The 14,307-nt window shown below is 46.7% G+C and overlaps 1 protein-coding gene and 1 non-coding gene across 2 annotated transcripts; one reads left to right on the top strand and one right to left on the bottom strand.

Moving 5' to 3' along the window:
• Positions 1 to 2,244: 2,244 nt before the first annotated feature.
• On the top strand, positions 2,245 to 2,317 carry TRNAS-CGA (transfer RNA serine (anticodon CGA)). Its single transcript has one exon. It is a non-coding gene; the product is annotated as a tRNA-Ser (tRNA).
• A 1,285-nt stretch (positions 2,318 to 3,602) lies between these two features.
• LOC126545746 (transmembrane protein 45B-like) lies at positions 3,603 to 12,040 on the bottom strand. The gene is made up of 4 exons (XM_050193711.2): positions 11,970 to 12,040; positions 8,270 to 8,467; positions 6,978 to 7,322; positions 3,603 to 4,145 (listed from the first exon to the last, which is right to left on the bottom strand). Exons 2-4 carry the CDS (start codon positions 8,459 to 8,461, stop codon positions 3,870 to 3,872), a joined length of 813 nt encoding a protein of 270 aa, XP_050049668.1. The 5' UTR covers positions 8,462 to 8,467; positions 11,970 to 12,040; the 3' UTR covers positions 3,603 to 3,869.
• Between the last annotated feature and the right edge of the window lie 2,267 nt (positions 12,041 to 14,307).

The following is a 14,307-nucleotide window of genomic DNA, read 5'->3' as shown; positions in this document are numbered from 1 at the left end:
GGTACACGACAGCGAGCACAAACAACCCCTGCTATGAGAGAAGCCGCAATAAAAAAATTCGGCAGCCTTCGAGGTTGACGCAGACAGGGACAGGCAAACGAGCTACACTGAAATAACTAAGGCTTTCTATTTGGCGTGACGAAGTTTCCTTCCGCCGAACAACAAGTTATGCAGAGCCCAAGCGACCACCTGGCGGTAACTACAGCGTGATAGTTATCCAAACCCTCGAGCATATCATAGATTCTTCTCTGAGATCTATTACGACAGCCGCTGCAAGGTCCGCGGTTTAGAACCTGCTACACTAAAACGCATGCTCTGGGAATGTGAGGCAAAGACTGAAAGCATTAATCTTGAGGTCCTCTCGCTGAGGTGGGCCGATGCTCTGCACCACTCCACGCTCGCTGACCAAATCTGGGCTGTCCAGCAGGCCCGCGAAGCGGCGACTAGGCAAGGTATGGACGTCGCGGAGTAGGAGACCTCAGCCCTGGTCACGAATCTGCAGGACACTCAATAAATGTTTTTAAGAACCAACCAACTTAAGGCTACTTACGTGTCGGAATGCGAAAGCATTGTACCGTTTGTAGATCTCGGAAGGTCATGGACGCGCTCATGTTATATACTCAGGACGTGGCACCATCTCCTACCCATTGACTGTGCCGTCACGTGCCCAATGATGCACGTACTACGCCCACCTTTAGTCAGCCAGAACCATGGAGCCAACGTGGCGTCTCGGTCTTGCATTCTAGTCTTCCGAAAATTGTTTTTCGTCATTAGTTCCTACGAGCTGACTCACGGTCATGCAACCTTGTTTGTTTTGCCTGACTGCGCAGGGCAACTGGGTGATCCAGATCGCTTTGCTCTTTTCGACCCAAAGAAATAGAAACGCTGGAACCCTCGCAGCGACATCGCAACCATTTGAACTAATGGTGTGACCTATGCGTGCGTCATTGCCGACGTGACGGCGCAGCTAATGAGGACGAGGTGGCGCCACGTCATGAGTGTCAAAAGCAAGAACAAAAACATTTTCCTCAAGATCGCATCTCGCTCAAATGATTACGCACTTAAAGGACATTTACAATCAAGATTCAAGAACAATGTCAGCCGGATTGGTACCCACTTTTTATTAGGTGTTTAACTTCTTTCAAGTTTTTGTTGTGATGGAAGAAGTTTTCACCCGCCGTGGTTGCTCAATGGCTATGGTGTTAGGCTGCTGAGCACGAGGTCGCGGGATCGAATCCCGGCCGCGGCGGCCGCATTTCGATGGGGGCGAAATGCGAAAAACACCCGTGTACTAAGATTTAGGTGCACGTTAAAGAACCCCAGGTGGTCGAAATTTCCGGAGTCCTCCACTACGGCGTGCCTCATAATCAGAAAGTTGTTTTGGCACGTAAAACCCCATAATTAAAAAAAAAATTATGGAAGTTGCTTTGTGTGACGTTTTCTTGGTATAAACGAGAAGAGAGGGGGTTAACCGAGGGTCCCGATTTTTATTAGCCATATCATGAGAAGCCAACAAACACTGACACCAAGGACAACATAGGGGAAGTTACTTGTGTTTAATAAATGAAATAAGGAAACGATAAATTAATGGAAATTAAAGTGGATGAAAAAACAGCTTGCCGCAGGTGGGAACCGAACCCACAACCTTCGCATTTCGCGTGCGATGCTCTACCAATTGAGCTACCGCGGCACTGTTTCCCCATCCACTTTCTTGGGTATTTATGTGTCCTAGTAGAACCCTGGGAGTGTTAGCCAGCGCCATCACTCGCATACCTTGGCGGCGGACGTGGAACGTCCTTCTTGCCGCAGGCGTCACGAGAACGTGATCTTTTTGGGTGAAGGCAACTGGTCAATAAACCCACACATGCTACCTGAAGGCATCAATGTTGCCGGATTCGACACCCTCGTTATGTAATAAACGAGAAGAGAGGGGGTTAACCGAGGGTCCCGATTTTTATTAGTCATATCATGAGAAGCCAACAAACACTGACACCAAGGACAACATAGGGGAAATTACTTGTGTTTAATAAATGAAATAAGGAAACGATAAATTAATGGAAATTAAAGTGGATGAAAAAACAGCTTGCCGCAGGTGGGAACCGAACCCACAACCTTCTCGTGACGCCTGCGGCAAGAAGGACGTTCCACGTCCGCCGCCAAGGTATGCGAGTGATGGCGCTGGCTAACACTCCCAGGGTTCTACTAGGACACATAAATACCCAAGAAAGTGGATGGGGAAACAGCGCCGCGGTAGCTCAATTGGTAGAGCATCGCACGCGAAATGCGAAGGTTGTGGGTTCGGTTCCCACCTGCGGCAAGCTGTTTTTTCATCCACTTTAATTTCCATTAATTTATCGTTTCCTTATTTCATTTATTAAACACAAGTAATTTCCCCTATGTTGTCCTTGGTGTCAGTGTTTGTTGGCTTCTCATGATATGACTAATAAAAATCGGGACCCTCGGTTAACCCCCTCTCTTCTCGTTTATTACATAACGAGGGTGTCGAATCCGGCAACATTGATGCCTTCAGGTAGCATGTGTGGGTATATTGACCAGTTGCCTTCACCCAAAAAGATCACGTTCTCGTGACGCCTGCGGCAAGAAGGACGTTCCACGTCCGCCGCCAAGGTATGCGAGTGATGGCGCTGGCTAACACTCCCAGGGTTCTACTAGGACACATAAATACCCAAGAAAGTGGATGGGGAAACAGCGCCGCGGTAGCTCAATTGGTAGAGCATCGCACACGAAATGCGAAGGTTGTGGGTTCGGTTCCCACCTGCGGCAAGCTGTTTTTTCATCCACTTTAATCTCCATTAATTTATCGTTTCCTTATTTCATTTATTAAACACAAGTAATTTCCCCTATGTTGTCCTTGGTGTCAGTGTTTGTTGGCTTCTCATGATATGGTTTTCTTGGTATGTACTGCTTGTTGACCTGTGATTGCTTATGAACGCTTCGTGCTCATATGGTTAATATTTCCAGTGCGTTAATCATTGCATTAATTGTAATAATTACCATGTCTAAAAGAAAGAGCCGTGGTAATGTAATGCAATATAACAATATTGGTTTGACACTACTCATAATTCCATGCAATGAAGAAAGGAAGCCGTGGTGGCGTTGCAGAAAAAAGTTATGCTTCTTTAACGCACTGTATCTGTATCTGTATATCTGTATACAGATACACATGTACTGTATCTGTGATAATCCGACAATAAAGAAATATACAGATTTGGAATATACAGATGTGAAATCCGGCAATACAGATCTGTATCTGTATACATATACAGATGTACTGTATCTGTGATAATCCTACAATAAAAATAAATTGGTGGCTTTGCAGAAGCGTGCTCGCTTCGCACCCTGCGGACGCGGGTTCGATTCGCAGCTCGAAGAAATTTACCAAATTTTTATTTCAAAGCCGTTAATTTACTTTGTTTACAGAAACCTCCGTGAGAAATTTGACGTCAGTCCGAGCATTTTTGTCATATTTTTTTACTCTTCGTGTCGTTTGCTATTTTTGGTACCATCTTATGGGCCCGCCGTCTACGACGATGGATTTTCGCGAAATAGGACATATAATGCTTCCTCACTGAAACTAATAATTTTGACCACCTAGCGCGCGCCGAAATACCTCACGCTACAGTTTGACCATGATAGCTCTTAAGGTTTATTTGGTGCATTTGCGTCGCCAATCACAGCTATCACGTTATTGACAATTCGCCTAAAAAACTAATTAATTTGTCCGCATTAATAGTTCACTCTTAACCCTTCAGGTTAAGGGTGTTAGTCATGGAGCAAGCCAAGCATTATCTGTGCGGCCATAGGGGTCTTAAAACGTTTATTGTGTACGATGTGATCCTATTTGCGTTTCAAGGAATCAGGGCACGCAGAATGCCGGGTCGAACCGAGGCAGCAGTGAAGGTGTCTTCCTTCTCCTTCTCCGCCTCTTGCGGCAGTCGAGAGTAGGTGACCTTGCCGCGGCGTGCGAATATGGTTCCCAGCAAGCAGACGTAAACCAGCGCGGCTACCACGTGAACAGCGAAAATGGCGGCCGCCAGCATGGCGTCGCGCTGGCTGCGAGGGTTCCAGCGCTTCTGCTCCCTTGGGTCGAAAAGAACAAAGGCGATCTGGATCAGCCAGGTGCCCTGCGAAGGCAGGTATAGTAAACAAGGTTGCGTGATCCGGAGCGAGAGCGAGCGAAGCAATGACGAAAAAGGCACAGCTCCTCTCTAAAACAAAGACTTCTTTGGTGTCTCACATTGCCCTGAGCAGAATGTTCATCGTGTAAGTTGGCTGCCAGCAAAACTCTGCTCGAAACTGAAGCTCTCTTCCAACGGCCCATCTTATAAGCAAATATGGAATCACAGTAACAGCTGCCCTACACAAAAGGGCTTTCCAATATGAACGTTATGTGACCCGTCGATCTAATTCGTCTATTCAGTGTTCATGTCGACCCATTGAACCACCTATTAATATATTGAATTAAGGTATTAAACAGCTTAATTGTTATACTAGGAGCCTCCTCAACGTCATAAAGATTTGCCACTTTGTATCATGGTCAAGCGCTGACCATTTAGTGTCCCATTACCCACCAATTTTCTGCAGATTGTGATACGAAAAAAAAAAAAGCCGGGGTGACCACACTTACATTAACAGTGCTGTTTATCCTAGAGCTCCACGCTTGGGGTACAAATGTGCAATGTTTCGGAATGCTGTGAATGCACATACAAACACACAAAGAAGAAAAGTTTACGTAAGAATGTATTTTCTTTCACACTTTCATTTCTTGGCCCCTTGGCACGTTACGACGGGCCTCTGCAAAGCAGCACACTTACGGATTTTTGTGAGTGAACCGCGGACATCGGCCTGACCTTTCCCATAAAGATTGATACGTAATACCGCTCTGTAAATTTGTGTCCCAAATTGTCATAACGGCTCATATTGGCACGTATACTTTGATGCATCCATATCCAGTCAGCATACCCGCTGTGGTGGCTTAGCGGCTATCGTGTTGAGCTGCTAAGCACGAGGTCTCGGGATCGAATACCGGCCTCCGCGGCCGCATTTCGCTGGGGGTTAAATGCAAAGAAAGCTCGTGTCCCGTACATTGGGCGCACGTTAAAGATCCCCAGGTGGTCAAAATTATTCCGGAGTGCCTTACTACAGCGGGCCTCAAATGAAATCGTGGTTTTGGTACGTAAAACCCCAGAATTCAATCCAGTCAGTTGATCAGCGCAAGTCCGAAACCATTCCAAATGGGTCAAGCGCAGTGATAAGAACTAGACTGTCGCACGGAGATTTAAGCACGCTGACGCCATGGACTATGGCATTCAAAATGCACGTTAGGCGAAGCCGGTTCATTCGAAAGTGGCACACAAGCACATTCAACTCTCGCTAGGTCACACTCGAGAGCACTCGGAACAATGTCTCAGTTGTGTTGGAAGACATACATTGGAACATGAATGGGTTGGCATGCACATTTCTCGCGATCAAGTAAAAAAAAAAACGTGCGCAGCTTGCGCTAGTGGTGCAAGGCTGGAGTCAACAGCTGAATTTGTGATCACCTAGTTTTTACTTGGCTTGTACTAGTTGTTTGTATGTTTTGCGAGGTTATGCTAAATTTCGCTAAGATGTTGGTAAGCTTGGCTAAGTCGTTTCTAGGTTTTGCGAGGTTATGGTAGCCTTGGATAAGTTGTTTCTGTTTTGCGAGGTTATGTTAGGTTTTGCTAAATTGTTGTCTCGGCGGGCTTGACGCTAGAAGTTTTCGAGCAGTCGCAGGCCGGGATCGCTTTATCGGCGTCGTCGAGCGTTCAGGCGCCGACTGTGGCGTTCCCTGGACAGAAACTCGGGATCCTCGACTCGGTGCCGTCACTTCTTAGCAGCAGCTTTCGGCGCGGTGTTCCGGATCAGCTCGGCGGCGACGCATTGTTTCTCGCTTGGGAGTACGGCACTCTTCCTGATAAGCCGCTTCTTCTTCGGGCGTCCGGACTTTCTTTGGTCTTCCCATGGCAGCAGCGCGTACGCACGGAGTAGAGGAGACGAGAGGTGTTGCCCCGCCGGCTGTTCGGAGTTTTTACTTGCCTGTGACGTCACGATTCCGCCCTACGCGCGTGGGGTTCGAGGAGGTTTCGGGGCTCGGTGCTCTCGCAGGTGGTTGCTAGGCAACGCGAGGCGGCGCACAGCTGGGCTGAGTTTTTTTGGTAACGCTCCACGGCGGAACTGAAGCTTAAACAGCTCCGCTGTTGAACAACAGACGCCACGAACAGCGAAACACACAAGAAGCAGCGTTCGACCTTTCTGTATGTTTCTTGCATAGTTTTGTCACCTGCTGTCCGTCATTCTGTACGGTTGTGCCTGCACACATGCAAGCTGAGTACATCAGTAACTGCACCCAAAATGTAAATCTGTCTGCAAGCAAGCGACAAATTTTGGGGCCAGTGATCGTTGTTACAATGGTATTTGTGCAAGAGTAGCCTGTTGTCGTGTATCATCGCCGCGTACTCTCCGTTTAGTAGATTCCTGAAAGCGACCTTTCTATGGTCGTCATGACAATCTCCAATCACACCTGTACATGCGCGAACATAAATTGCGGCGATAAGGAAAGCACAGGAGGGTTTCTTTGGAGGCAGCCGGCAATGAAGTCAAAGAACCCCTGCCCCCACCAAATAGCGCAACCATTACAGACATCACAGGCGCAAATAAGTAAAGTCTGACGAGCCAGTGAAAATATTATTGCTTTTGTTTTATTTAAGCGCGGTATACTTCGTTCAAGCCGGTTTATGACGATGATGATTGGAGTTTAGTGGGGTGAAGCCCAGACGTGGCAAAGAGCGCCCGTTTAACGTTCAACAAGAGAACGTTCTTGCTTCAGTCTGAATTAAAACAGTAGCACGAATTGGGACTGAAAAACCGCTTCGTCCTGCCACACGCTCTGGCGTGCCTGTTTAGGTTTCGCCACAACGGACCACGTGTCCTACCTGCAATATTGCGCAGAATCCTCTCGCAAGCGCCGCCACGACGCTCGATCGTCGCGCCATCTCGACGCCAAGGCAGGCGGCCTGCGCCACGATGGCGTAGACGAGCAGCTCGTGCACGAGCACGTCGAGCGGGGCCCTGCCGTGCGAGTGCACGTGGAACACGAGCCCTTCGCCCACGAAAGAAAGCAGCAGCACGGCGTAGTCGGAGTCGGCCGGCAAGAGACCGGGTCCCCTCGACGACGAAGACAGCAGATCCACCGGTCCGCTGAGACCGCAGAATACGTACGTGGCCATGTGATGCCAGTTCCTGGGAGCCCACTCTCCCTTGGAAATGCACTTGTGTATCTACAGGCGACAAATAAAAACGGTTGTTTATGTTTTACATATGTTTTACTTATTTATTTATTTGTTTGTTTATTTATTTATTACATTCCCGACGGCATTTGTTTGAACGCACAGCCTTCTGCCAGCACCCGTACAATGTGATCTGGATGGAGGACGGCAACCTTGCAGTTGTCTCGAACAACGAGGTTGCCAACCGGAATCCGAGAAGCGGTAGCCAACGACAGACACGAACAAACCTAGAGATTACAGAAGCCTACAGTGTAAAGCCACTAACAGACATTCCTCAAAACTGTTCACCATGCGAAACCTCCGAGCGCTGCGCTTTATCATTTGTATTTGCACTACTTTGGACAGCGTGGCTCGTGTGCGTTCCATCGCTGATGACCATGGCTACACAAGTAAAAAAGAAACTCGTTCTCGATAACGAATAAATAATTTGACAGTTAATCAAGGGTCAGACTGTATTGTGTATGTGTGCGACTGTTTGCGCGTGTATGTGCGCAAGCTTTTCTGAGAGTATTGTCTACAGTGTAGTAATTCGTTCATGTTGGTTAACACGCTCAAAGTTTTTCTTAGGGATTCCTCGAACTCAGCCTCACCAAAGTTCTACTCAGTCGTGCTATGTAGAATTTTGACACCCGGGTAGGCCTCAGTGAGCCTGAGTGAGTCAACTCATGAGTGAATTTGCTTACTTAAATGCCTGCCGCTACTCGAATGGCACACCATCGCAGCAATTCCCACGGCGCGCCATTGTCTTTCTTTTTGAATCATGAAGACCCAACTTCGTTGAGAACTCATTTGCACAACACGACACGAGGCTTCACCGGAATAATCAACGAACGCACTACTTTCGGGCAATGGGCGGCCGGGAGGTCAAGTGCTCGAAGAACAAGAAACACATCACTTCAACAACTCTCGCCCGGAGTTACGGAACGATTATGGCTTACCTCAGTGGCCACGCCGACTGTCGCCGCAAATATTTTGGCCACGCCTTCAGCGCGGCCTCCGGATGCACTGGCCACAAAGCGCTCTCCGGTGGCGCGACACCTGGCATGACGCCGCCAAGTCCATAGCGACCACCAGGTGCCGAAGGCAAATAGTATGGCGCCTGGAAGCACGTGACCATAGAAGGTTCCCATGGTCGTCTGCAAAGGGGAATGCAGCCGTGGTCTGCCTGTTGTGTCAATCATTTTGCGGCACCATGATACGCAGTACACTTCATTAATTATTATTTATAGACACTGCAGCCCCATTGGGGCTATTGAAGCACCCATCTCTTAGCCACTGAGGAATCTGTGTCGCTTCAGCAGTAACTGAGGCGTGCATGTTGTTATTATTTCCGAAAGCGTAGATGTGCCGTAGTTAGGGCACACACAAAAGAAAATTCATCTAATGGTACGTTAAGACCGGTTCGGATATCCCATTAGTGGACGAGCGAAACAGAAGCAACATTGAGGTAATTTCAGTTGCTAGTTTTGCGGATGCAATTCATTTTCCTTCCAAGTCTAACCAGTCGAGGACACGAAACGAAAAATGAGGAACATTTATTGTGTACCAACACCCTAGGTAAGTATCCTGGTGCTTATTTATTGTGAAATTATCCAAATTTCCATTACCACATGAACGGTTTCTTTTTTCAAAGGTTTGCCGCTGACTGCCGAATGCAATGAAAATTACGACATCGTCTAACGGCATTTGGCCCACTTCAGACTCGAGGGGTAGCCGTTGACAACCCGTTTCCCCCTTTACGGGAACGGCGTAGTGTTTTAGACTGTCGCTATGCTTTATATTATTTCTGCTGTAAAGTACGGGCGTTATCTCGACGGTTTTCCTGAGACGGTGCTGATATCAAGGGATGGAGGCCTTGGATTGGGCCACACGCAGGCAGCTCACGACGTCACCACAGCAGAATGGTGGCGCTATACGTCACCACTACTGCAAAACACGCCGCACAGGCACCGCCGTTGCATTGCAGAGAAATCGCTATCTATTGAGCCGACACGCACTAAGCATTGCCTTGGATTTCTGTTGCTTCGGGCAGTATGCGTCCCTCGTTCGGGCAATCAATGACCGGACGCCGGACGCGTAAAGTCGGTTTAATAAGCATTTCGCGACTCGTTAACGCATCCTAAATGCCTGAAGTTCTCGATGCTAAATCTTAAGCTTCAGTGTCGTGTGTGACAACACTATATGGCTCCGCCAAGGAAGATCGCAGTGCCGACGGCAATGATTTCAGCGGAACGCAAGAGAAAGCGTATGACTGAGAATTCAGTAGGACCTTCTAAAGGAGCAAGGAATGCTGCGATCAGGCTAGGGGCTCAAACTATGCAAATCAGCGACAACAAAATAATGAATATTTCGAAGACGTATGCTTGTAAGCACATTTGTGACTACTCTCACTGTTCCCATGAGACTCAGCAACCGCAGCTTCTGCGGTAACCTACTTTGGTGCTGCAATCAAATAGCCATAATTTTGAAGCCTTCTTTGCGAGCTAATCTACCTTTTCTGTCAAAGTTTGGTCTCGCCAGGCAAGGGGAGCCTATGAGGGACGATGACTATTCAAATAGGTGAATAACATTATTAAGGTGAAAATGCGTGTGGATAAATTTTGAAGAACACACACACGCACGCCCAAACACGCATACACACTCACTCACACTCACACACATAATATATATGTGTATATATGTATGTGTATGTGTGTGTGTGTTTTCATTTAAGAGCGCCGAACTAGGCTAGGCTCACCATTTTAGACTGCATCTTTTTCGGGATCGGCACACGTTATTAGATTGCACTATCTTCACGATCGTTCCACGAAAACGGCGAGGTAGATAGTCGGAAAGAAAATTGATCGGACAATGCCAAAAATGCTATTCGCACTAAAACGAACAAATGGCTTTTAATGACATCATATCATTCGCCAATACTTACAACTTCTCAGTTCTCAGAAAAAAATATATACATTTTTTAAATTGTTATTTCGGACTTAAAACACGATTCTGCCTCTTCAGGTGCGTACTGCTGCTGGCGGACATACCTTATGCATCAGATTATACGATCTGATAGACATTTAACAAGATTTTGATTGTTAAGCTTCAAAGTATTCCTATTAAAGGCAAATAAAAATTCGGTATGACAGCCACGAGCAATGACGTTGTACTTCCATTGCAGGAATTCTGAACTCTTCTTACTTTTGCAATTTCAACAGGTTGCTTCACTAGAATAATTAGAAAGCCAATAAGTCATACTTAATTCATTGGATATTCGTACATTGTGTGGTATCGTGCTAATCATATGTCTCTCTTAAATTACTTCACCTCAAGGGGTTCAACTGCACCATAGGAGGCTGATAGTTTTTGACAAATATTTCTAAAAGAACAAGTTATCGGCCACCTCACTCTAAACCTTTAAACCCCGTTAGCATACTAGCGTTAGTCGCGTGTTCGACAGCGTCTATATGATTGACCAGCATAATATGTCCAAGAAAAATTTTCAAGCGCAGTTTTATACACTTCTCTAGCAGCTCTTGAATATTGGTCTAAGGTGTTCACTCTAGCTACAAGGCGAAACACGTCTTTGCCATTCTTAAAAACAATGTACGCTTTCCCTGCCACAAATAAAAGCATTCCTCGCTTCTAGACCGCCATTGAGCTACACATTAATCATTACTTTTCACTAGGGTATAACTTCTTGCGCGCAAGAAGTATCGGAGTACAAGAAACACCGGAGTATCTTAATCACAGAGAGTGCGCAGCAACAACAAGATATGGCTCACTACCAAAAGCAATACTGGCGTGATTTACTTTATACGGCAAATAAATTGCGTTCTTCAGAAAAAGCTGCCCTGTGATGCGTAATAAAGACATTTGTGTTGCTGTAGTTCACACTAAAGTTAATCTAACTGCCCAAACGCAAATATATATGAAAGAATGTCATTGCAGAAGATATAAAATTACCATGCTTGTGTTGTAATTTATGTTGTAGTTCCAACAGGACACATATAAGGTATCTGGTATGCCTGACCGAGTTTCTGCAGTATTCCAGAAGACGCAAAAAATTTCCGCAATGATTTGCAGCGGATCTAAAATTTGTTACTGCCCAAAAGTCTGATAAAATTAACGAACTGCGCCAAGAAAATACGAAAGCTTATTCCACCATAAAATTCAAAGTTTCAGTAAAGCTAACTTTATTTCACAGCATAGCACCACTCTGAATGTCCATATATAAAGCGCCATTTTCAACGACGACCAGTAAAATCCCAAACCAAACACACACTCTGGCTTGTGTACACAATATGAAATCTCCATCTGATGTGAGACTCTCGTGTTTAGAGGCAGCGTTATCGCCCAAAATCGGAAGTAAATTTCTTGCGCAGTACTACTAAACACCTAGACACAGAAGTACCAGAGCTCATGGCTGCCTTTACGAGCAAAAGTATTGCAATCCGAATGTTAAATCTGCTGATGAGAAGCTGCAGAATGCCTTTTTGTTTTGATAGCCATAGCGGAGGCTCCAAAATATTTTTGCTCCTGGAAAGCATGTTCTTACCCTAAATTATGAACTACGTATAACATATCGTACGTTATCGTAATTATAAACAGAGAAATCAGAACAGTGAAGTCACCGAGCCAGAAACGCCGTGATACCTGTTTGCCCCTAGGGGCGACGCGCCAGCACCTTCGCACGGTTCTGCAGCAGGTGACTCGGCAAATGCCGCACGCCGTCTGCAGAATCATTCATCGCTGCACGGTGGAAAGAACACCTGCCAAAATAACTTTTTTTTTCTGGGTGTGCTGACCAAACATATGCCTCCATAGAGCTCGTCTGTTTTTCTGAACGTGCCAGTATTTCTTTTTCCTCGCGTTCCTGCGACGTCGGCCTGTATACATAAGGTCAGATGCGTCGTTAACAGATGTGAAATAACGACGATAAGCGTCGCATCGAGGTCCGAGAATTACTCCTCGTACCCTACCTTATTGCCTCAACTGGAAAGGACATGTGGAAGTTGCCGCTGAGTTCTTTTGTTTAACTTATTCTCCAAATCTCGCGTTGCCGCTCTTGCCTGATGGGATCTCTGTAGGAGCCCGGTACTTATTTCTATAACGTGGCGCAACAGGGATAGCAGTGGATATCCCGTCGACCTTCTTTAATACTTAAAGATGACGTCATTCGCTTGGCGATAGAGCCACGCCAAAAGGGTTTACGCGTCATATGGTCCACTCGTGACAGCATCTTTTGATACCACTTTACTAATGTCGCGCTCTGTTGTGCCAGGTTACGGCAGTGTGGTTAGGGCAATTTCCTGCTGCCGATGCCTCTGTGAACTCGCCTGTGTTCTCAATCTCTTATTTTAGCACGTGTGCCACTAATTGCACCGCTGGTAGCGTGCTAAATGAAAAATGGGATTTTTTTTCACGATAGGCCACTTTCCCGAATACCTCTACTCAAAATTTATTTACAGAGATCTCATCAACCTCCATTCAATACATGTAAGCTTTGTATTAAAGGTATACTCCCCCTCCCCACCCCCCACCCTTTTTTTGCATTCTGTCAATCGATTTCGCTCACCGAGGAAAAGCCTTTACAAGGATCCTTTTCGCGAGCTTGGATGATGCATTAGTGCTCGAGTTGTCTTCTGCCTCGAGGTCTCGACACTAAATTGCAGCCATAGCAGCGTATGTGATACCCTGCGTAATTTTCCACATGGGACATCATGAGTACCATGCATTTGCATTTCTTTTTTTTTCCACATCAGTGTTATGTAGTTTTTTTATAAAAACCTTGAATTTCGCGTTACACTCAAAAATAGTTCAAACCGTCGCGCGTCACCTTAGTAGACCGCAGAATCATCGTAACCCCTATGTTTTTTTACGACTAAATCGGTTTACGGCTAGATGACCCACAACGTTCAAGTATTACCATGCACCAGATACAATGTCCTGGGTAGGCATAGTGGTGCCTGCACGCTGCCCGTTTAAGCTCAAGCTTTGAGCAATTGCTGCCGCGTTCGCCTGCTTCACGTGAAGTGAATTGCGATAGACTTTCGGCTTCTCTTTGCTTCACCTTGGCTGCAAAGTGTCGCGGCATCTCGCCGGCTTCCGTAATATTGGCTCTTTACGTCTAGAGCTAATGGCCAAGGCATGAAGGCGGATCAGTCTCGATCGTGACACACAGGCGGCTCGTCAGATTGGCTTGGCGTGGCTTCGGACAGCAGGCGCAAGCATGCGCTCTCCCTTTGCTACTAGCAGCAGCTAGCGCAAACGAATAATATGTTTACTCACGCATCGAGAGGCCGGGACGCATTAAAACGCGTAAATGAGCAGGCCCGATACTCAGGAACCATCTTCATCCTTTCATTCTCTCGACTCTCACGGCTCGAGGGAGCTGGTGTCGTGAGAGGGAGAGACAGACAGAGAGAGAAAACATTTATTTGGGCCATCGAGGTCGTTGCTCTTGAGGTCGAGCGGGTGGTGTCCTCATTCCAGGACTCCACTGGCCACGTACTTGCTGGACGAGAGCTTCTTGTCCCGCCAGGGTATCGCCGGTCAGCTGTCCTTTCCACCGCTCAAATGACGTCCTAGGCTTTTTTAAGTGTTGAGGTTTGCCCCTGCACCCCCACGAGATGTGAAAGAGTGTAGGGTGAGTGTCGCTGCACCAGGGGAAGATTCCGCGATATGTTTGTGGGTACATTTTGCTGTATCTGTGTAGGTTTGGGAATGCGTTGGTCTGAATAAGTCTGAGAGCTACTCAGAAGATTGAAACGTTCACTGACGCTAACAAAGAACGCTTCATAACGCTATATCTCGCGATTAATAAAGCACACTCGACGATGAAACCGAATCACATAGCAGTTTGGGAAACCTTAGTTATTGTTTCAATTCCCGATTTCTACGCCGCAGGCCAACAGTTGCGTTAGCAGTGTTCTAAGGCGACCTGGCATGAATTCGTCTTGAGAAAACGCTGCATCAATGGTAAAGAGCTCAA

This window comes from Dermacentor andersoni, chromosome 10, assembly GCF_023375885.2.
Source record: "Dermacentor andersoni chromosome 10, qqDerAnde1_hic_scaffold, whole genome shotgun sequence".
In the NCBI taxonomy this organism is placed as follows: Eukaryota; Metazoa; Arthropoda; class Arachnida; order Ixodida; family Ixodidae; genus Dermacentor; species Dermacentor andersoni.
The sequence above is the reverse complement of the archived record's forward strand: the minus strand, read 5'-3'. Positions and strand labels throughout refer to the sequence as shown.